An 18,241-nucleotide genomic window follows, 5' to 3' on the forward strand; every position below is an offset into this window, starting at 1 on the left:
AAAGTAAGTGAAACCCCCCCCCAAAATAAAGACATTTCGGTTAATCGCTCAGCACTAAGAGCTAGCTAACCAGCTAGCAAACAATGTAACAAAAGTATCATTTTGTTACATTGATGGACCTGGGAAGTAGCACTGGAAAAACCGGAGCCACCACCGGAGCGTGGCTGATTTAATAGGTCCTTTTTGGCCGCAGAACACACTTTGGCCCTGTTAGGTAATGGCCATTGTTTTGTTTGTACTGATTGAGAAATAACAGGGCTAGTCTTGGCGGCGACACAAAGCGTTCGCATGCCAAATGGCACCCTATTCCCAACATAGTACACTAGTTTTGTGTAGAGCCCTATAGGTTGTACCGATGTTTAGGGGATAGGGTGTCATTTGGGATACACCCAGTGTGTGTATGGCTGATTTAGATGCACAGTATTAAGCTCTCCTGACCATTTGAGGTAATTGGTATTGGCGTGGATGTACAGTAGGTAGAGCAGAGTGAGGGATGTGAGACGTACAGTGCCTTCGGAAAGTATTCAGACCCCAAGACTTTTTCCACATTTTGTTATGTTACAGGCTTATTCTGAAATGTATTCAATAGTTTTTTCCCCCTCATCAATCTGCACACAATACCCCTTAATGACAAAGCAAACACAGATTTTTAGAAATTAAAAAAAACTGAAATATCACATTTACATAAGTATTCAGACCCGTTACTCAGTACTAGGAAGAGTCTTGGTGGTTCCAAACTTCTTCCATTTAAGAATGATGGAGGCCACTGTGTTCTTGGCAACCTTCAATGCTGCAGAAATGTTTTGGTACCCTTCTCCAGATCTGTACCTCGACACAATCCTCTCTCTGAGCTCTAATGACAATTCCTTCGACTCATGGTTTGGTTTTTGCACTGACATGCACTATTAACTGTGGGACCTTATATAGACAGGTGTGTGCCTTTCCAAATCATGTCCAATCAATTGAATTTTCCACAGCTGGACTCCAATCAAGTTGTAGAAACATCTCAAGGATGATCAATGGAAACAGGATGCACCTGAGCTCAATTCCGAGTCTCATAGCAAAGGGTCTGAGTACTTACGTAAATAAAGTATTTCTGTTGTTTTTTTATACATTTGCAAACACTTCTGAAAACACTTCTGAAAACATGTTTTCACTTCGTCATTATGGGGTATTGTGTGCAGAATGCTGAGGATCTTTTAAAAATATAATCCATTTAGAGTAAAGCTGTAACGTAACAAAATGTGGAAAAAGTCAAGGGGTCTGAATACTTTCCGAAGGCACTGTACGTATGGACACTGGGTTTTTAGAGGCATTGAGCCAATATGGGATAGGGATTTTGGCTGATACTGTGTTGTGCAAATGTTGTTACTGTGTTAACAACGTGTCACTACATCGCTGAAAGTTCTGTGAGGTCCGACTGAACGTTCTACTCGATGCATTATCAATTGGTGCTGATGAAGTGAATTTGGGTGACTTGGAAAATCAATGACATTTCTAAAGGAGGCAAATAATTAGTAGGAAAACCTTTTGTCGTCATTGTGATGTCGCCTGATTGACTAGATGTAGTAGCGTAGCTGGCTACGTTGTGAAGGGAGAGCAATGGATCTTTAGCTAACTAACATTAGCATTGCTAGGTACTTTTTGACAAACTTTGCTAGCCAATGACAACATTGCCATCTATCTACAGTAAATCGGACGACATGGTAATAATGACAAAGTCGTTTCCCACAAATGATTTGCCTACGTTAGCAACGTCATCGTATTTCTAAGACAATGTGGTGTAAATGTAGACAACATCGTCATTAACACCTGTTTAGAACAGTTGTTCCTCGGTCGTCAGTGAACGTTCATAACAATGGCATGACCGTGAAACTCATGAATAGTTTATATTGTTTCTTAATGACATAAAATATGGATGGATTCTTTGGTTCAACTGACTATTGATCTTACAATCATTATTTTAGTAACATAACATATTCACGCATTTAATTACATTTCATACCATATTATTTATGACGTGTATCGTGTGTGTGATGTGTAGGTGCCCCTTGTGTATCCATAAACATGGTTCTATTGGTCTATGGAAGTGACACGTGTCATCTCTGCTCCTAGTGACAGACACGGAGACAAAGCAGTGTCAAGCTAGAGTTAGCGCCACACACTGAAATCAAATTAACCAGCTAGCCTGGAGCACTAAGGAAGCTGTGCCAGCAAAGAGCTAAGAATACTCTCTTCTCTCTAGCTAGCCCACTGTTTTTGGACCACTTTCCATCTCAGAGAGAAGAACCCACCTGCTTTCTGTGATTGTCATTTGAGATAAGTGCCGGTACAAAAAAACAATATAATACAGGTGAGGTTGGGAGACAATTTACCATTACTTATCTTAAATCATACATCATACATAAAACGAGATCTTCATTGGCTGATTATGAGACACCACAGTATCCAATATCTAGACTTGCATCCTACTTAGAATTGGGGTATTGGCCATGCATACTATACAGTTACACACGAATGTATGCAAAGTGACAACTTGTTGACCCTGTAGCACAATGGTTCACAAACTTTTTCGGTTGCTGTACCACCAACCGAATTTAGCTCTGCCCGGAGTACTCCTGAAGTACCCCCTCATGTGTATTTTACCAGTAGGCCTATGGTCTCATGAGTCTTCTCAAGTACCCCCTGTGGGTAGGCAAAGTACCTAGTACCAACCAGGGGTCCTAGTACCCCTGGTTGGGATCCACTGCTGTAGCAGGATAGATGAAGAGACTGTATACTCACAGGAGTTACTGCTGTCATCCTTGGTCCCATCGAGAGAACCATCTGGGTTCATTTGCAAGTAGTATCCCTGCCTGCAATATAACCTGGTCACTATACCCTTGAGCTGGGGATCTGAAACACAGAGAGAGAGAGGGAAACAGGGAGAAAAAGAGAGAGAGAGAGAGAGGTTAGCAACAGTATACAAATAGTTAGACCAGCTCAAGATTATTTATATTTTCAACCGAAGGAGAGAGAGAAGAGGACTCTACCACACAAATGCTGCACCAAAGAATCACTTCATATATACATAGACATAGAGCAAATATGCTAATCTCTATATGAACTGAAATATACTGTAAATGTAGAGAAGAGAGGTAAAGGATCGCAGAGTAAAGAGCAACCAATCCATTCTTATGTGGAAATTGTTTGAATATATTCTTTCATAATCCATTGTGTCTGGTTTGAAAACCATTCCATAAAACAAAGTACCTAACTCTTCATGATTGTTTTATGACCATTGTGAATTTTCAGAGGCAAATCATGTAGCTAAAATGTACTGCATATAAGCCATGCTTTACTCAGAAATTGGCCCAATCAAATGTGATTAAATTAATATGAAAATCGGTCTGATAGCAAACTCAACAGCACCCTCTTCAGTTCTCTTCTCTGTGAGGGGAAATAATGGTTAATAATGTTGCACTGGAAATTCATCACATGCTTGTCATGTGAATTGGGGGATAAGATGGCCTATATTGTCTTAATAGAGCTGGGGAAATACTCTGGTTTAAAGTCTATTTTATCATTCATAATTACAGATACGAGTTCAAGCGAATATTCAAGTCATTTTCAAAAACAGAATCATTTAACTGAAACAATTGTCTTAGCTCCTGTAGTTAAACGCGGATGTTTGAGTGAGATGTCGGTATTGGAACAGGTAGTAAGCTTTTAAGAGCTGCTTCCACCCACCACATTGGGAGGTCTTGCAGTGAACTCTTTATACATGCACATTTTCCACAGAAGAACAGTTGCACCCACTAAGAAAATAACATAATGCATTCATCTATATACAACACCTTAGCATGTGTGTGTGTGTGTGTGTGTGTGTGTGTGTGTGTGTGTGTGTGTGTGTGTGTGTGTGTGTGTGTGTGTGTGTGTGTGTGTGTGTGTGTGTGTGTGTGTGTGTGTGTCTGTGTGTGTGTGTGGTCTACCCAGGGGCCTAATGCCTTCCACATTAGCCTTATCGTAGAGACAGCTATCAGGCCAGATTTGATTCTCACTAAGCCCTGAGGAGATGAATAATCACATGAGCCCTGTGTGTGTGCGTTTATGTGAGTGTGAGTAAAAAAGGTAGAATTGCCAATGCGTATTAGGTGCTTTTATCCAAAGTGACAACTTTGAGTCCACACATTTTTGTATGTGACCCCAGTGGGAATCGAACCCACAACTCTGGTGTTGCTAGTGCCACACACAACCACTACAATACTGTAAAATACAATACATGATTACAATACAGATGGAAGGTGTATGATTGCCATCCCAATGAGAGTACCATGACATAATTTCAGTCCTGTGTCAGGCTTTGATTCTCCATGCCAAAAGGTTTTTTCCCCAGGTGCATGAACAATGACATCTACTGCAAGGTCGATAAGAACCTATGCTCAAGACAGGCTTGATGCAAACCATTGCCTACTAAACATTTGTTTCATTTGATTACAGTTCACCTATGTTGTAATTATATCTGAAAAATACATTTAGTTTTTGCAGCAAAAAATCTGTGTGAGAGATCACACTGCTGTTTTCAACTCTCTCTCTCTCTCTCTTCCTTTCTCTCTCTCTTCCTTTCTCGCTCTCTTTCTCTACCGCACCTGCTGTCTCGACCTCTGAATGCTCGGCTATGAAAAACCAACTGACATTTACTCCTTCGGTGCTGATCTGTTGCACCCTCTACAACCACTGTGATTATTATCTGACCCTGCTGGTCATCCTGCAGGATGGCGTAGCAGTCGGACGTGTGTTTGTCTTGTCCCGTCTTGTCCCATGTAAATAGTCGTTTTCATCGTTTCTTTTCATATATATTTTAATCTCACTTTCCACCTACGATCTAAATATACTTTACTGCAACCCACCTCACCCAATGTGGTACAGATCTGCTATTTTTATACATTATAACAGGAACCTCCATCAGATGCTAGCCAGCTAACTAGCTACTAGGTAGTAGTCACTGTTAGCCACGGCTAGCGGTCTTCACCTTTAGCTCGGACACCAGCCAGCTTTAGCTCGGTCAAAACCTGCCAGTCTGCACAGCGCGATATCAACCCAGAGTATATCGGACTGCTTTTCTCCACCACATCACCGGATTCCTGCCGCAAGCTCTGGACCATTACACTGGATCTAGCTAGCTGCAACCGAGGGGCTACCGCTGGCTAACGCCTCTGTCCCGAAGCAAGCACCAGTTAGCCTTGAGCTAGCATCGAGCTAGGCCCATCTCCCGGCTAGCCGAAGAGGTATACCCGCTAATCCGTGGAATATAATACTTCTTTTGCCAATTGGCCTGAACCCTTTATTGCCGACACGGAGCCAAGCCAATCCATCACGACTGGTCTGCCGACGTAATCGTCCGATGTGGTTTCAACAGGCTTTTCCGTTGCGATGTCGCCGAAGACCCATCTGCTAGCCCCGGCCCGGTAGCTTTCTGAACGCCGTGCCTCCCACTCGGCTAGCATAGTAGCGACTACCGAACGGCTGCCGGACTCACCTATTGCTGCTCATTGGACCCTATAATCACTCGGCTACACATGCCTCTCTCTAAAGTCAATATGCTTTGTCTTCTGCTGTTTCGGTTAGTTATTGTTTTATTTCACTGTAGAGCCACTAGTCCAGCTCAACATGCCTTAGATAGCTCTTTTGTCACACACCGCACACATTGGGAGACCTCACCTGGCTTATCTGGTGTCTCCAGAGATGCAAACTCTCTCATCGTCACTCAATGCCTAGGTTTACCCCCACTGTACTCACATCCTACCATACCTTTGTCTGTACATTATGCCCTGAATCTATTCTACCACACCCAGAAATCTGCACCTTTTATTCTCTGTTCCCACGCACTAGACCACCAGTTTTTATAGCCTTTAGCCGTACCCTTATCCTAATCCTCCTCTATTCCTCTGGTGATGTAGAGGTTAACCCAGGCCCTGTAGCCCCCAGCATCACACCTATTCCCCAGACACTCTCATTTGTTGACTTCTGTAACCGTAAAAGCCTTGGTTTCATGCATGTTAACATCAGAAGCCTCCACCCTAAATGTGTTTATTCACTGCTTTAGCACACTCCACCAACCCTGACGTCCTAGCCGTGTCTGAATTCTGGCTTAAGAAGGCCACCAAACATTCTGACATTTCCATCCCCAACTACAACATTTTCTATCACGATAGAACTGCCAAAGGGGTCGGAGTTGCAATCTACTGCAGAGATAGCCTGCAGAGTTCTGTCATACTATCCAGGTCTGTGCCCAAACAGTTCGAGCTTCTTCTTCTAAAAATCCACCTTTCCAGAAATAAGTATCTCATTGTTGCCGCTTGTTATAGACCCCCCTCGGCCCCCAGCTGTGCCATTGGCACCATATGTGAATTGATTGCCCCCCATCCATCTTCAGAGTCCGTACTGTTAGGTGACCTAAACTGGGATATGATTAGCACCCCGGCCGTCCTACAATCTAAGCTAGATGCCCTCAATCTCACACAAATTATCAAGGAACCTACCAGGTACAACCCTAAATCCGTAACCATGGACACCCTCATAGATATTATCCTGACCAACTCGCCCTCTAAATATACCTCTGCTGTCTTCAACCAGGATCTCAGCGATCACTGCCTCATTGCATGCGTCCGTAATGGGCCCGCGGTCAAACGACCACCCCTCATCACTATCAAACGCTCCCTAAAACACTTCAGCGAGCAGGCCTTTCTAATCGACCTGGCCCGGGTCTCCTGGAAGGATATTGACCTCATCCTGTCAGCAGAGGATGCCTGGTTGTTCTTTAAAAGTGCTTTTCTCACCATCTTCAATAAGCATGTCCCATTCAAAGAATTTAGAACTAAGAGCAGATACAGCCCTTGGTTCCATCCAGACTTGACTGCCCTTGACCATCACAAAAACATCCTGTGGCGTAATGCATTAGCATTGAATAGCCTCCGCGATATGCAACTTTTCAGGGAAGTCAGGAACCAATATACGCAGCACGCGCTCCAGCAGGTATATTTCACTGGTCATCCCCAAAGCCAACCTTTGACCGCCTTTCCTTCCAGTTCTCTGCTGCCAATGACTGGAACGAATTGCAAAAATCACTGAAGCTGGAGACTTATATCTCCCTCACTAACTTTAAGCATCGGCTGTCAGAGCAGCTTCCCGATCACTGTACCTGTGCACAGTCCATCTGAAAATAGCACACCCAACTACCTCATCCCCATATTGTTTTTGTTTTTTTTGCTCTTTTGTACCCCAGTATCACTACTTGCACATCATCATCTGCACATCTATCACTCCAGTGTTAATGCTAGATTGTAATTATTTCGTCACTATGGCCTATTTATTGCCTTAACTCCCTAACCTTACTACATTTGCACACACTGTACATAGATTTTTCTATTGTGTTATTGACTGTACGCTTGTTTATCCCATGTGTAACCCTGTGTTGTTGTTTTTGTCGCACTGATTTGCTTTATCTTGGCCAGGTCGCAGTTGTTCTTAACTGGCCTACCTGGTTAAAAAAGGTTGTAATCATAATGTAATCCATGAACGTTTGAACATCTTGATAAACAATCTGGCCTTAATGGCCGTGTACTCTTAACATCTCCACCCGGCACAGCAGAAGAGGACTGGCCACACCTCAGAGCCTGGTTCCTCTCTAGGTTTCTTCCTTGGTTCCTGCCTTTACAGGGAGTTTTTCCTCGCCAATGTGCTTCTACATCGGCATTGCTTGCACTTTGTTTTTATGGGGGCTGTGTCTCTGTACAAGCACTTTGTAGCATCTGCTGATGTAAAAAGGGCTTTGATTGATTGATTGACTGATTGATCGCACATGGGATAAGAATTACGGAAATTTGATGTTACATTTTGATGGGTAGTGCAAGTGTATTGCCTAATGTGAAAACCGTGTAATGTAATGTACAGTACTGTAGCATGTTACATTCAAAGGGAAATGCTATTGGATTAACTGGTGGGTAAAAACAACTAGATTGAGAAGATATCATGTTGTGGTTTGGTGACTAAAATAATGTTCTCAAGAAATTTCACCGTTTTTGGATCAATGGTTGTGTGGTGAAAGATGTGTCCAAACAAAATGAATGCACAATAAAAAGGTTTTGAATATAAGACTTGGCCGTTCCAAGTTTTACCAGTTCGGAGTTTTGAAAATTCACCACTTACTTGTGAAAAGAGCACCAAAGCAATTGGAGAAAAACTACTGACATCGCCCTCTCTCTCTGACTGAAGAGTATGGGACGCTAACGCTGAGGCAGCGTAGAGACCACATTAGGATTTTCAGATGTCATGAATTGATATCTACATTTATGGAGACTTCATAGGCCAGCACACGTAAAGGACATTGTGATGCTTGCTTAGTAAGTACGACTTCCTCCAAATTTGGCCCATATCCTGGCGTGAACTTTGGACCTCTGCTTTGCTAGCACACGTGACCGCCCTCATGAAGCGTCTTAACAGTCAGCGCCACGCAAATAGGTAGCTATTTGCTGGGGACACTTCAGGCTGATGTGGGGACACTTCAGGCTGACGAGTAAGTTTCACACATCCCCATGTGCTACAAGCACACACACACACACACACACACACACACACACACACACACACACACACACACACACACACACACACACACACACACACACACACACACACACACACACACACACTTTCACATGGATTTTTAATGAGAACACAATCCCCTTGAGTGAGAACAAGCAGGCAGAGACACTAAGATGGCCTCCTCCAATCAATTAAAGACTTTGATCAGCAGCGTTTAAAACAATCTCAGAGAGTGAGATTGATTCCTCAGACAGTTCAGCAGAGGCCGATTTGTAATAATTAAAATGGAGACAGAGCTGAGAGCTCGCTGCGCTAGCACACAGTGTGCAGAGGCGTGTGTGTGTGCACAAGTGTGTGAGCATGTGTGTGTGTGTGTGTGCGTCCTGGGGCGGCAGGTAGACTAGTGGTTAAGAGCATTGGGCCAGAACCCGAATGGTCGCCTTGAGCAAGGCACTTAACTGTAAGTCACTCTGGATATGAAATGTGACCCGTTTCAGAAAACTAGGCATATGTCGCGGGTCACTACTTCACAGGAGAGCCCTTTGAACGTAATCTTTTTTTTGGCAGAAATGCCTTCTGGAATATGTGAACTTTCCTGTGCCTTAATAACAAACTTGAATGCCATCTGTAAATATGAATAAAATTGTTAAGATACGAGCCTAGTTGGTTTAGCCACAGAAAAAGATGCCAACCTTCCCACTAGCCTTGACTGGCTGAGATAATGAGAGATAATGAGTGGGCTGGACATGCAGAGATGAGATAAGGAGATGGAGAGAACACCTGTCTCCGGATTACATCTTCAAACTAAGGGCAACCATGGCATCTGTGACAGGGACAAGCGTCCAACAATGATGTATATGGATAAGATAGTCTAGCTAGGTGCATTTTCAGATATTACACGTTTCTAGTTCACTTTCATTTCAAGCTAAAGTGCACTGTTAGCTAGCTAGCTAACATTAGCTGGCTGGCTCGCTAGCTAACGTTACGTGTATGATCGTATTATTCGTATCTCAGAGCCATTTGCTTAGCTAGTTATAGCCTAATTTTAGCTAGCTAACATTGAACCTGGTTGTTAGCTACCTGCAGATTCATGCAGGGTAGTAATGTCATGAGTTGGGATTATGGTTCATTGTTTAGACTTGTTAAGTCTTGGTTAAAAGTAACCATTTTGGGTGCATTCGTAAATTCAGTCTGGCCATCTACTCCGATTTCAGTGCACTCTCGTCTGAGTGTGCCAGAGCACAGAATAACTGATGAATTTACGAACGCTCAACACCCGTTGAATAAGGCCGGTGTCAGTAAACGTCAGCAAAAAAAAACATAATTAAATTGTTGCCAGCAGCACAGTTACAGTCACCAAAGCTCTGGATAACATGAAAACTGCCTAACCAGCTCTGATAGGGTGAGTAAAATGGTCAGAGTAGGGTGTTCTCTCATTTGTGTCTGGGAATTGCTAGCAAGCGAGCCAATGTTAGCCAGTTAGCTTGGGTGCTTGACTGCCGTTGTGAGGTCAGAATGCTCGGATCAACCCTACTCATCGGCCAGGGCGTTTAATGTGCGCTGAATTTACGAAAGGATAATCTGACAGCACAGTTGCAGTCACCAATGCTCTGGATAACATAAAAACAGCCTAACCAGCTATGCTAGGGCGAGTAATGTTCAGTGAGCTGTTCTCTCATTTGTGTCTGGATGTAGCTAGCAAGTTAGCCAGTTAGCTTGGGTGCTTGACCGCTGTTGTTAGTACAGAACGCGCGGATCAACCCTTAAAGATACTTTCAAAGCAGAATTACACAAATGCAGTGTATGATATACCATTTTGTAGCTCTGTGTCTCTGCATTTATCCATTGTAAAAAACACAATTTCTAATTTTGCTACATAAGACTGAACCAAGGCGATCGGTCACACATGACTAAAATGTTAAATTTTTACATTTAATGTCCTTGATTTTGTCTGCGTTTGCATTTGTGTAAGGAGCAAGGATATACAGTGCCTTCAGAAAGTATTAAGACCCCTTGACTTTTTCCACATTTTGTTACGTTACAGCTTCATTTTAAAATGGATTAAATAAATGTTTTCCCAATGAATCTACACACAATACCCAATAATGAAGAAGTGAAAACAGGTTTTTAGAAATATTTGCAATTCTATCAAATGTATAAAAATCAACAGAAATACCGTATTTACCTAAGTATTCAGACCCTTTGCTATGAGACTCGAAATTGAGCTCAGGTGCATCCTGTTTCCATTGATCATCCTTGAGATGTTTCTACAACTTGATTGGAGTTCACCTGTGTTAAATTCAATTGATTGGACATGATTTGGAAAGGCACACACATGTCTATATAAGGTCCCACAGTTGACAGTGCACAGTATATCAGAGCAAAAACCAAGCTATGAGGATGAAGGAATTGTCCGTAGAGCTCTGAGACAGGATTGTGTCGAGGCACAGATCTGGGGAAGGGTACACAAAATGTCTGCAGCATTGAAGGTCCCCAAGAACACATCATTCTTAAATGGAAGAAGTTTGGAACCACCAAGACTCTTCCTAAACCTGGCCGCCCAGCCAAACCGAGCAATCGGGGGAGAAGGGCCTTTGTCAGGGAGGTGACCAAGAACCCGATGGTCACTCTGACAGAGCTCTAGAGTTCCTCTGTGGAGATAGGAGAACCTTCCAGAAGGACAAGCATCTCTGCAGCACTCCACCAATCAGGCCTTTATGATGGAGTGCCAGACGGAAGCAACTCCTCAGTAAAAGGCACATGACAGCCCACTTGGAGTTTGCCACAAGACACCTAATGACTCTCAGACCATGAGAAACAAGATTCTCTGGTCTGATGAAACCAAGATTGAACTCTTTGGCCTGACTGCCAAGCGTCACATCTGGAGGAAACCTGGCACCATCCCTATGGTGAAGCATGGTGATGGCAGCATCATGCTGGGGGGATGTTTTTCAGCGGCAGGTACTGGGAGATTAGTCAGGATCAAGGGAAAGATGAATGGAGCAAAGTACAGAGTGATCCTTGATGAAAACCTGTTCCAGAGTACTCAGAAACTTAGACAAGGGCGAAGGTTCACCTTCCAACAGGACAACAACCATAAGCACACAGCCAAGACAACACAGGAGCTCGGGACAAGTCTCTGAATGTCCTTGAGTGAACCAGACAGAGTCCGGACTTGAACCCGATTGACCATCTCTGGAGAGACCTGAAAATAGCTGTGCAGCAACTCTCCCCATCCAACCTGAAAGAGCTTGATAGGATCTGCAGAGAAGAATAGGAGAAACTCTGCAAATAAAGGTCTGCCAAGCTTGTAGCGTCATACCCAAGAAGACTCAAGGCTGTAATTGCTGCCAAAGGTGCTTCAACAAAGTACTGAGTAAAGGGTCTGAATACTTGTAAATGTGATATTACAGATTTTTTTTTTTATACATTTGAAAAATTTCAAAAAACCTGTTTTGCTTTGTCATTATGGGGTATTGTATGTAGATTGATGAGGGGAAAAAAACATTTTAATACATTTTAGAATAAGGCTGTAATCTAACAGAATGTGGAGAAAGTCAATGGGTCTGAATACTTTCCAAAGGCACTGTATCCTGTAGCCCAGGGACTTATTTCCCCACTATTTCCAAAGTGACCCGAGTTTGATAAAAAGCCCAGAGAAAACCAGCAAAACCATAGCTGAAATGCAAATCCAGCAGCTACACTGAGAACAATGCATAATAAGCTTAAATGGATAGTTCACCCAAATTACAAAATGACATATTGGTTCCCCTACCCTGTTAGGAGTCTATGGACAAGGTAAGACAATCCATGCCTTGTTTTTGTTTACCTGGCCACTTGTATTTTTGTAATTTGGGGAGTATCCCTTTAAATGCCTTACTAAACGTAAGATAGAAGCCACAGACATTCTTTCTCATCATGGCAGAATTGGAACATTTTAGTCCTTCTGTACGAGTGGAGCTGAAGAAATCTACTCCTATCTATTATGCAAGCCTTCGTATGTCCTCAGACTGAATATTCAATACATTATTCACCATTGCCAATTGATGGCAGACATTCATATACGCCGCTACATGTGTGGCCGTGCGATGTTAAGTTAAACCTTTATACTTGTGGGAATCGGCCTATATGGATAGGACTACATTGAAATGTTTCTCACAGGAGAAATATGAAAAGCATATACATAAGCCAGGTAGCAATTGAAAGGGAACTGTTCAGAGGTTATGGGGAAATGATTGGACCCAAGTTGAGGACACAACAGCTCAGCTGACCCAAAATGGAATCCAGACATTACACTGTTGATTTTATGCGCACTTTACTTTTTGCCGCATTTGTTGATAACGAAATCTGAAAATTCTCTGGAGACATTCAGTAAAATGATAAGAATATTCCTGGAAAGGGTGGAGTGGGTGCAAGGTGGGGTAGGCGCTACAGGGTTTGAGTGAGAGGACTCATTTGTGTCTCCGAGTGGCCACCCACCACTCCAAAGTGACTCAAAGAAGATTCTTCAACTATAAGGTGCTTTAAAAAAATATATATTTGCTCTCCTAGCTGTGCTGTAGAGGAACTAAAGCAAGCACACTTGTAGTTGTTTCGTTTGGAACACAACCCAGCCTCCCCGTCATCACACAACGACTGTTTTTGTTTACGCAATTCAAAACCGGTCCATTATAAATCGTAATCTTGGTCAGATGGGCATGTTCTATTTCCAACATGACTAGCTAAGTAACAAATTCCGATCTTACAGTTCTAGGCTTTTCACAGGGCAACAGATTGTCATTTTGGTGTGCATAGAAAGCAGTTATGCGTGCACACAGGTGCGTGTTTCACCGTGGATTTTCTTCACAATAGACACACATAGGCTCATTCTGTTCAGAAGAACCCAGGGTATGACGCCATGTGATCTTGTAACTGTACATCAAGCATAGTCTTCATGAACGTTGACACGGTTTATTACATGAGTTTTATGATTTGGAAATGTGACATTCCACACATTTGTACTCACAGGTGTTTGGCTTGCTTGTATGACATAAAAGCGGTATTTATTATAATCCTTAGCTTCTCATCTTTCAAAATACATTGAGTCCTCTTAATTTACAGCATTTCCCTCCCTCAGACAACAAATATTTAGCTAAAGTTGCTCAATTAGCATGAGGGATGGGGGCAACTTCTTGTTGCGTGTGGTGCTCAAATTCAGAACGGCTGTCAGTCAAAACCCATACAGTGCTGTGAAACCCAGGCCTGCCATTTATTACATGTTGAGGTACAGCCACTGCATTCCAATTTAGACACTTAACAGTGCCCAGATCTGTCATTTTCAACCCATATACAAGGCTACTGGCCTCTCTCACACATTTCTTTAACCTTTATTTTACCAGGTAAGTTGACTGAGAACACATTCTCATTTACAGCAACAACCCAAGGAATAGTTACAGCAGAGAGGAATGAGCCAATTGGAAGCTGGGGATGATGGTATTTAGCCAAGACACAATGGTTAACACCCCTACTCTTACAATAAGTGCCATGGGACCTTTGGGGACCAAAGAGGGTAAGGACACCTGTTTAATGTCCCATCTGAACGACAGCAATGAGATCTTTTTTGTAGATTAGAGGAAAGAGTGCCTCCTACTGGCCCTACAACACCACTTCCAGCAGCATCTGGTCTCCCATCCAGGAACAACCCTACATAGCTTCAGTGGGAAGCCAGCAGTGGGATGCAAGGTTGTATGCCACATGCACAGAACAAACAAAGCTGTGGGTGTTACTAGGGCACCACTATTGAGAATAAGGCTTATTCTCAGACTTACGATACGTAAGGCTTTCAGTCGCTGAATAGAAAGGGGGTTGGATCTACTGTACTGAGAAAATCCCTGGATATACTGTACTGACAAAATCCCTTTTTCAAAACCGCATCCTGAGCAGTTGAAGGTGTATTCCTCTTTCTCACTTGAGCTCTCTCTCTCTCTCTCTCCTTAAAGGTAATTATCTCAATAGAGTCAGACATGGTGGTTTTGCAAATGAAGAACCGGGCAGGGTACCCTTCACGACTAACAGTTGATATAGCTGCAGTGGTTTTGCAGCTGTAGGGGCATCCCTCTTTCTGCATTCACAACAAACACACATCAAATCCTTCCTTCTGCTGAGTAGAAATGTTGGTTTATGCAATAGGTGTATCCCTCCCTTGCCCGCTCTCTCAAAACCTTCACACACATCAAAAAGATTACAACCCTTTTTCTCTCGAGCTGAAATTGTGTTTTTTTGTTTCGTTTTTTATTTTATTTTTTACAATAGGGTTACTCCTGGGATAAATGGAACAATCACTGTATACTTGATCTCTCTCTCTCTCTCTCTCTCTCTCTCTCTCTCTCTCCTCCTCTCTCTCTCTCTCTCTCTCTCTCTCTCTCTCTCTCTCTCTCCTCTCTCTCTCTCTCCTCTCTCTCTCTCTCTCTCTCTCTCTCTCTCTCTCTCTCTCTCTCTCTCTCTCTCTCTCTCTCTCTCTCTCTCTCTCTCTCTCTCTCTCTCTCTCTCTCTCTCTCTCTCTTCAAGACAGTGGAGTCACATGTTCAGCTGCATGCACACACACACACACAGCAGTTGCACACCTCACCGACAGCCCAACCCTGATTGACACACTTTGGATGTTTCTGGAATATTTTAGGTGCTTTTCCAGCCCGCCTCGGAAAAGCCCTCTCCGTCTCTTTCTCCTCCATGTTGTCATGGAAGATAACAGGAAGCATATGAAAAGCTAGTCTGGTCACAGATCTGTTTGTGTTATCGTGTTTCGCATGACAAGTAGTTGAGATGGTATCACCAACAGATCTGGGACCTGCAGGCCAATAAAAAAAGCTGCTTTCAGTTTTACAGTTTATCTGAGGGCTTATGTCAACATTCATAATCTGATACGGACATTACTAAACAATATGGAACGATATAACTTCCATCTCAAATTTTTTTTTTTTTTTTTTAAATCTATCATCAATTCAAGTGATGTAAACGGTAGACTGTTTGTCATTCATCAAGCGAAAGAACATTTGTCCGTTGTTTCAATACAAAGATGAGTGCGCAGCCCTGTCGTGGCTTTACATTACAGTACCAGGGTGTTCTGGGACTGTTTTGCATTCAGACATTTCCCAGACAATCAAAATAACTAGTGCCTCCACTGTGGTTTAATATGACATATATGTGTGTGAAACCCTTCAGGAATAAATATGTTCCATTGGAAAAGGTAATCGTGTTGATGACGGATTTTCCTGGGGAAAAGAAACCTACCGGAAATACAATGATAGCTGGCATAGAGAGTGAATGTCAAACCAGTGGTCCACTTTTGTTTTGCCTGTTCACCCTCTGAATGACGCACATACGCAATCCATGTCTCAATTCCCCCAAGACTTTGGATTTAACAACTGACTTCAATAAGGGGTCATAGCTTTCACCTGGATTCAACTGATCAGTCTATGTCGTGGAAAGAGCCGGGTTCCTTAATGTTTTGCATACTCAGTGAATACATTTAGTAGAACATGGGTTTGGATGCAATCGATGAAAACCCTTTGAACCGTAGAAGTAATCCAATCATCTACGGCGGCAGGTGGCCTAGCGGTTAAGGACGTTGGGCCAGTAACTGAAAGGTTGCTGGGTTGAAGCCCGAGCTGACTAGGTGAAAAATATGTTGATGTGCCCTTAAGCAAGGCACTTAACCCTTCTAAGTCTCTGTTGACATGATGGAAATATAATGTATTATCCAGGTATCACTGGCATGACAGTGAAATAGGTCAGCAAATCGTTTGATTGGATTTCCCGTTGTGGCAATAAACAACCAATGTATTTGTACATTTGGCGACAACACAGACAAAAATCCTTCTTGTCCACCTCTAAAGGAACATCTACACCTGGTGAAAGACCTGCAATCTCATTCATTTCGGGCAAAACTCTCTCACAGGACACATTCCAATAGTATACTATAGATAGATAGAGTCCAATGTTTTCTGGAATTGTAATCAGATACTATTTGAAATCACGTCATCCGACAGATCCAATCATGATTGAATCACACAGAAGTGTCTTTTGAACGTCTACACTAGAAGTCGACCGATTAATCGGCATGGGCGATTAATTAGAGCCGATTTCATGTTTTCATAACAATCGGTAATCGTCATTTTTGGAGGCCGATTATGGCCGATTACATTGCACTCCATGAGGAGACTCCGTGGTAGGCTGACCACCTGTTACGCGAGTGCAGTAAGGAGCCAAGGTAAGTTGCTCGCTAGCATTAAACTTATCTTATAAAAAACAATCAATCTTAACATCATCACTAGTTAACTACACATGGTTGATGATATTACTAGTTTAATTAGATTGTCCTGAGTTGCAAATAATCAATGCGGTGCCTGTTAATTCGTCATCGAATCACAGCCTACTTTGCCAAACAGGTGATGATTTAACAACATCAATGCCTTTCTTAAAATCAAGACACAAGTATATATTTTTAAACCTGCATATTTAGTTAAAAGAAATTAATGTTAGCAGGCAATATTAACTAGGGAAATTGTGTCCCTTCTCTTGTGTTCTGTGCAAGCAGAGTCGGGGTATATGCAGCAGTTTGGGCCACCTGGCTCGTTGCGAACTGTGTGAAGACCATTTCTTCCTAACAAAGACCGTAATTAATTAGCCAGAATTTTACATAATTATGACATACCATTGAAGGTTGTGCAATGTAACAGCAATATTTAGACTTATGGATGCCACCCGTTCGATAAAATACAGAACGGTTCCGTATTTCACTGAAAGAATAAGCGTTTTGTTTTCGAAATGATAGTTTCCGGATTTGACCATATTAATGACCTAAGGCTCATATTTCTGTGTGTTTATTATATTATAATAAAGTCTATGATTTGATATTTGATAGAGCAGTCTGACTGAGCGGTGGTAGGCAGCAGCAGGCTCGTAAGCATTCATTCAAACAGCAGCTCTTAGCAATGCTGGGATGCACAGCGCTGTTAATGACATCAAGTCTATCAACTCCCGAGATTAGGCTGGCAATACTAAAGTGCCTATAAGAACATCCAATAGTCAAAGATATATGAAATACAAATGGTATAGAGAGAAATAGTCCTATAATTCCTATAATAACTACAACCTAATACTTTTTAACTGGGAATATTGAAGATTCATGTTAAAAGGAATCACCAGCTTTCATATGTTCTGAGCAAGGTTAGCTTTTTTACATGGCACATATTGCACTTTTACTTTCTTATTCAACACTGTGTTTTTGCATTATTTAAACCAAATTGAACATGTTTCATTATTTATTTGAGACTAAATAGATTTTTATTTATGTATTATATTAAGTTAAAATAAAAGTGTTCATTCAGTATTGTTGTAATTGTCATTATTACAAACATATATATAAAAATCGGCCGATTTAATCGGTACCCGCTTTTTTTGGTCCTCTAATAATCGGTATCGGCGTTGAAAAATCATAATCGGTCGACCTCTAGTCTACACCTGGCCAAAGATCTTCAATCTTAGGGTAAAACTCTCTCATAGGACACATTCTAATAGCATACTGTAGATAGAGTCCAATGATTTATGGAATTGTTATCAGATCAAATCACATCAAATACTTTAGCAGGACTTGATTGAGCTTTTCTGGAACAATGGA

The 18,241-nt window shown here is 42.2% G+C and overlaps 1 protein-coding gene across 2 annotated transcripts in view; it reads right to left on the reverse strand.

Moving 5' to 3' along the window:
- The window catches only part of fgf14 (fibroblast growth factor 14), a 309,362-nt gene that overhangs the window by 72,049 nt on the left and 219,072 nt on the right, over window positions 1–18,241 (reverse strand). For both annotated transcript variants that reach the window (XM_055870954.1, XM_055870955.1), the window contains exon 2: window positions 2,785–2,895. In XM_055870954.1, coding sequence (XP_055726929.1) covers window positions 2,785–2,895 — 111 coding nt within the window. The remainder of the gene's footprint in view (window positions 1–2,784; window positions 2,896–18,241) is intronic.

Source organism: Salvelinus fontinalis, chromosome 19, assembly GCF_029448725.1.
Source record: "Salvelinus fontinalis isolate EN_2023a chromosome 19, ASM2944872v1, whole genome shotgun sequence".
Lineage (NCBI taxonomy): Eukaryota > Metazoa > Chordata > Actinopteri > Salmoniformes > Salmonidae > Salvelinus > Salvelinus fontinalis.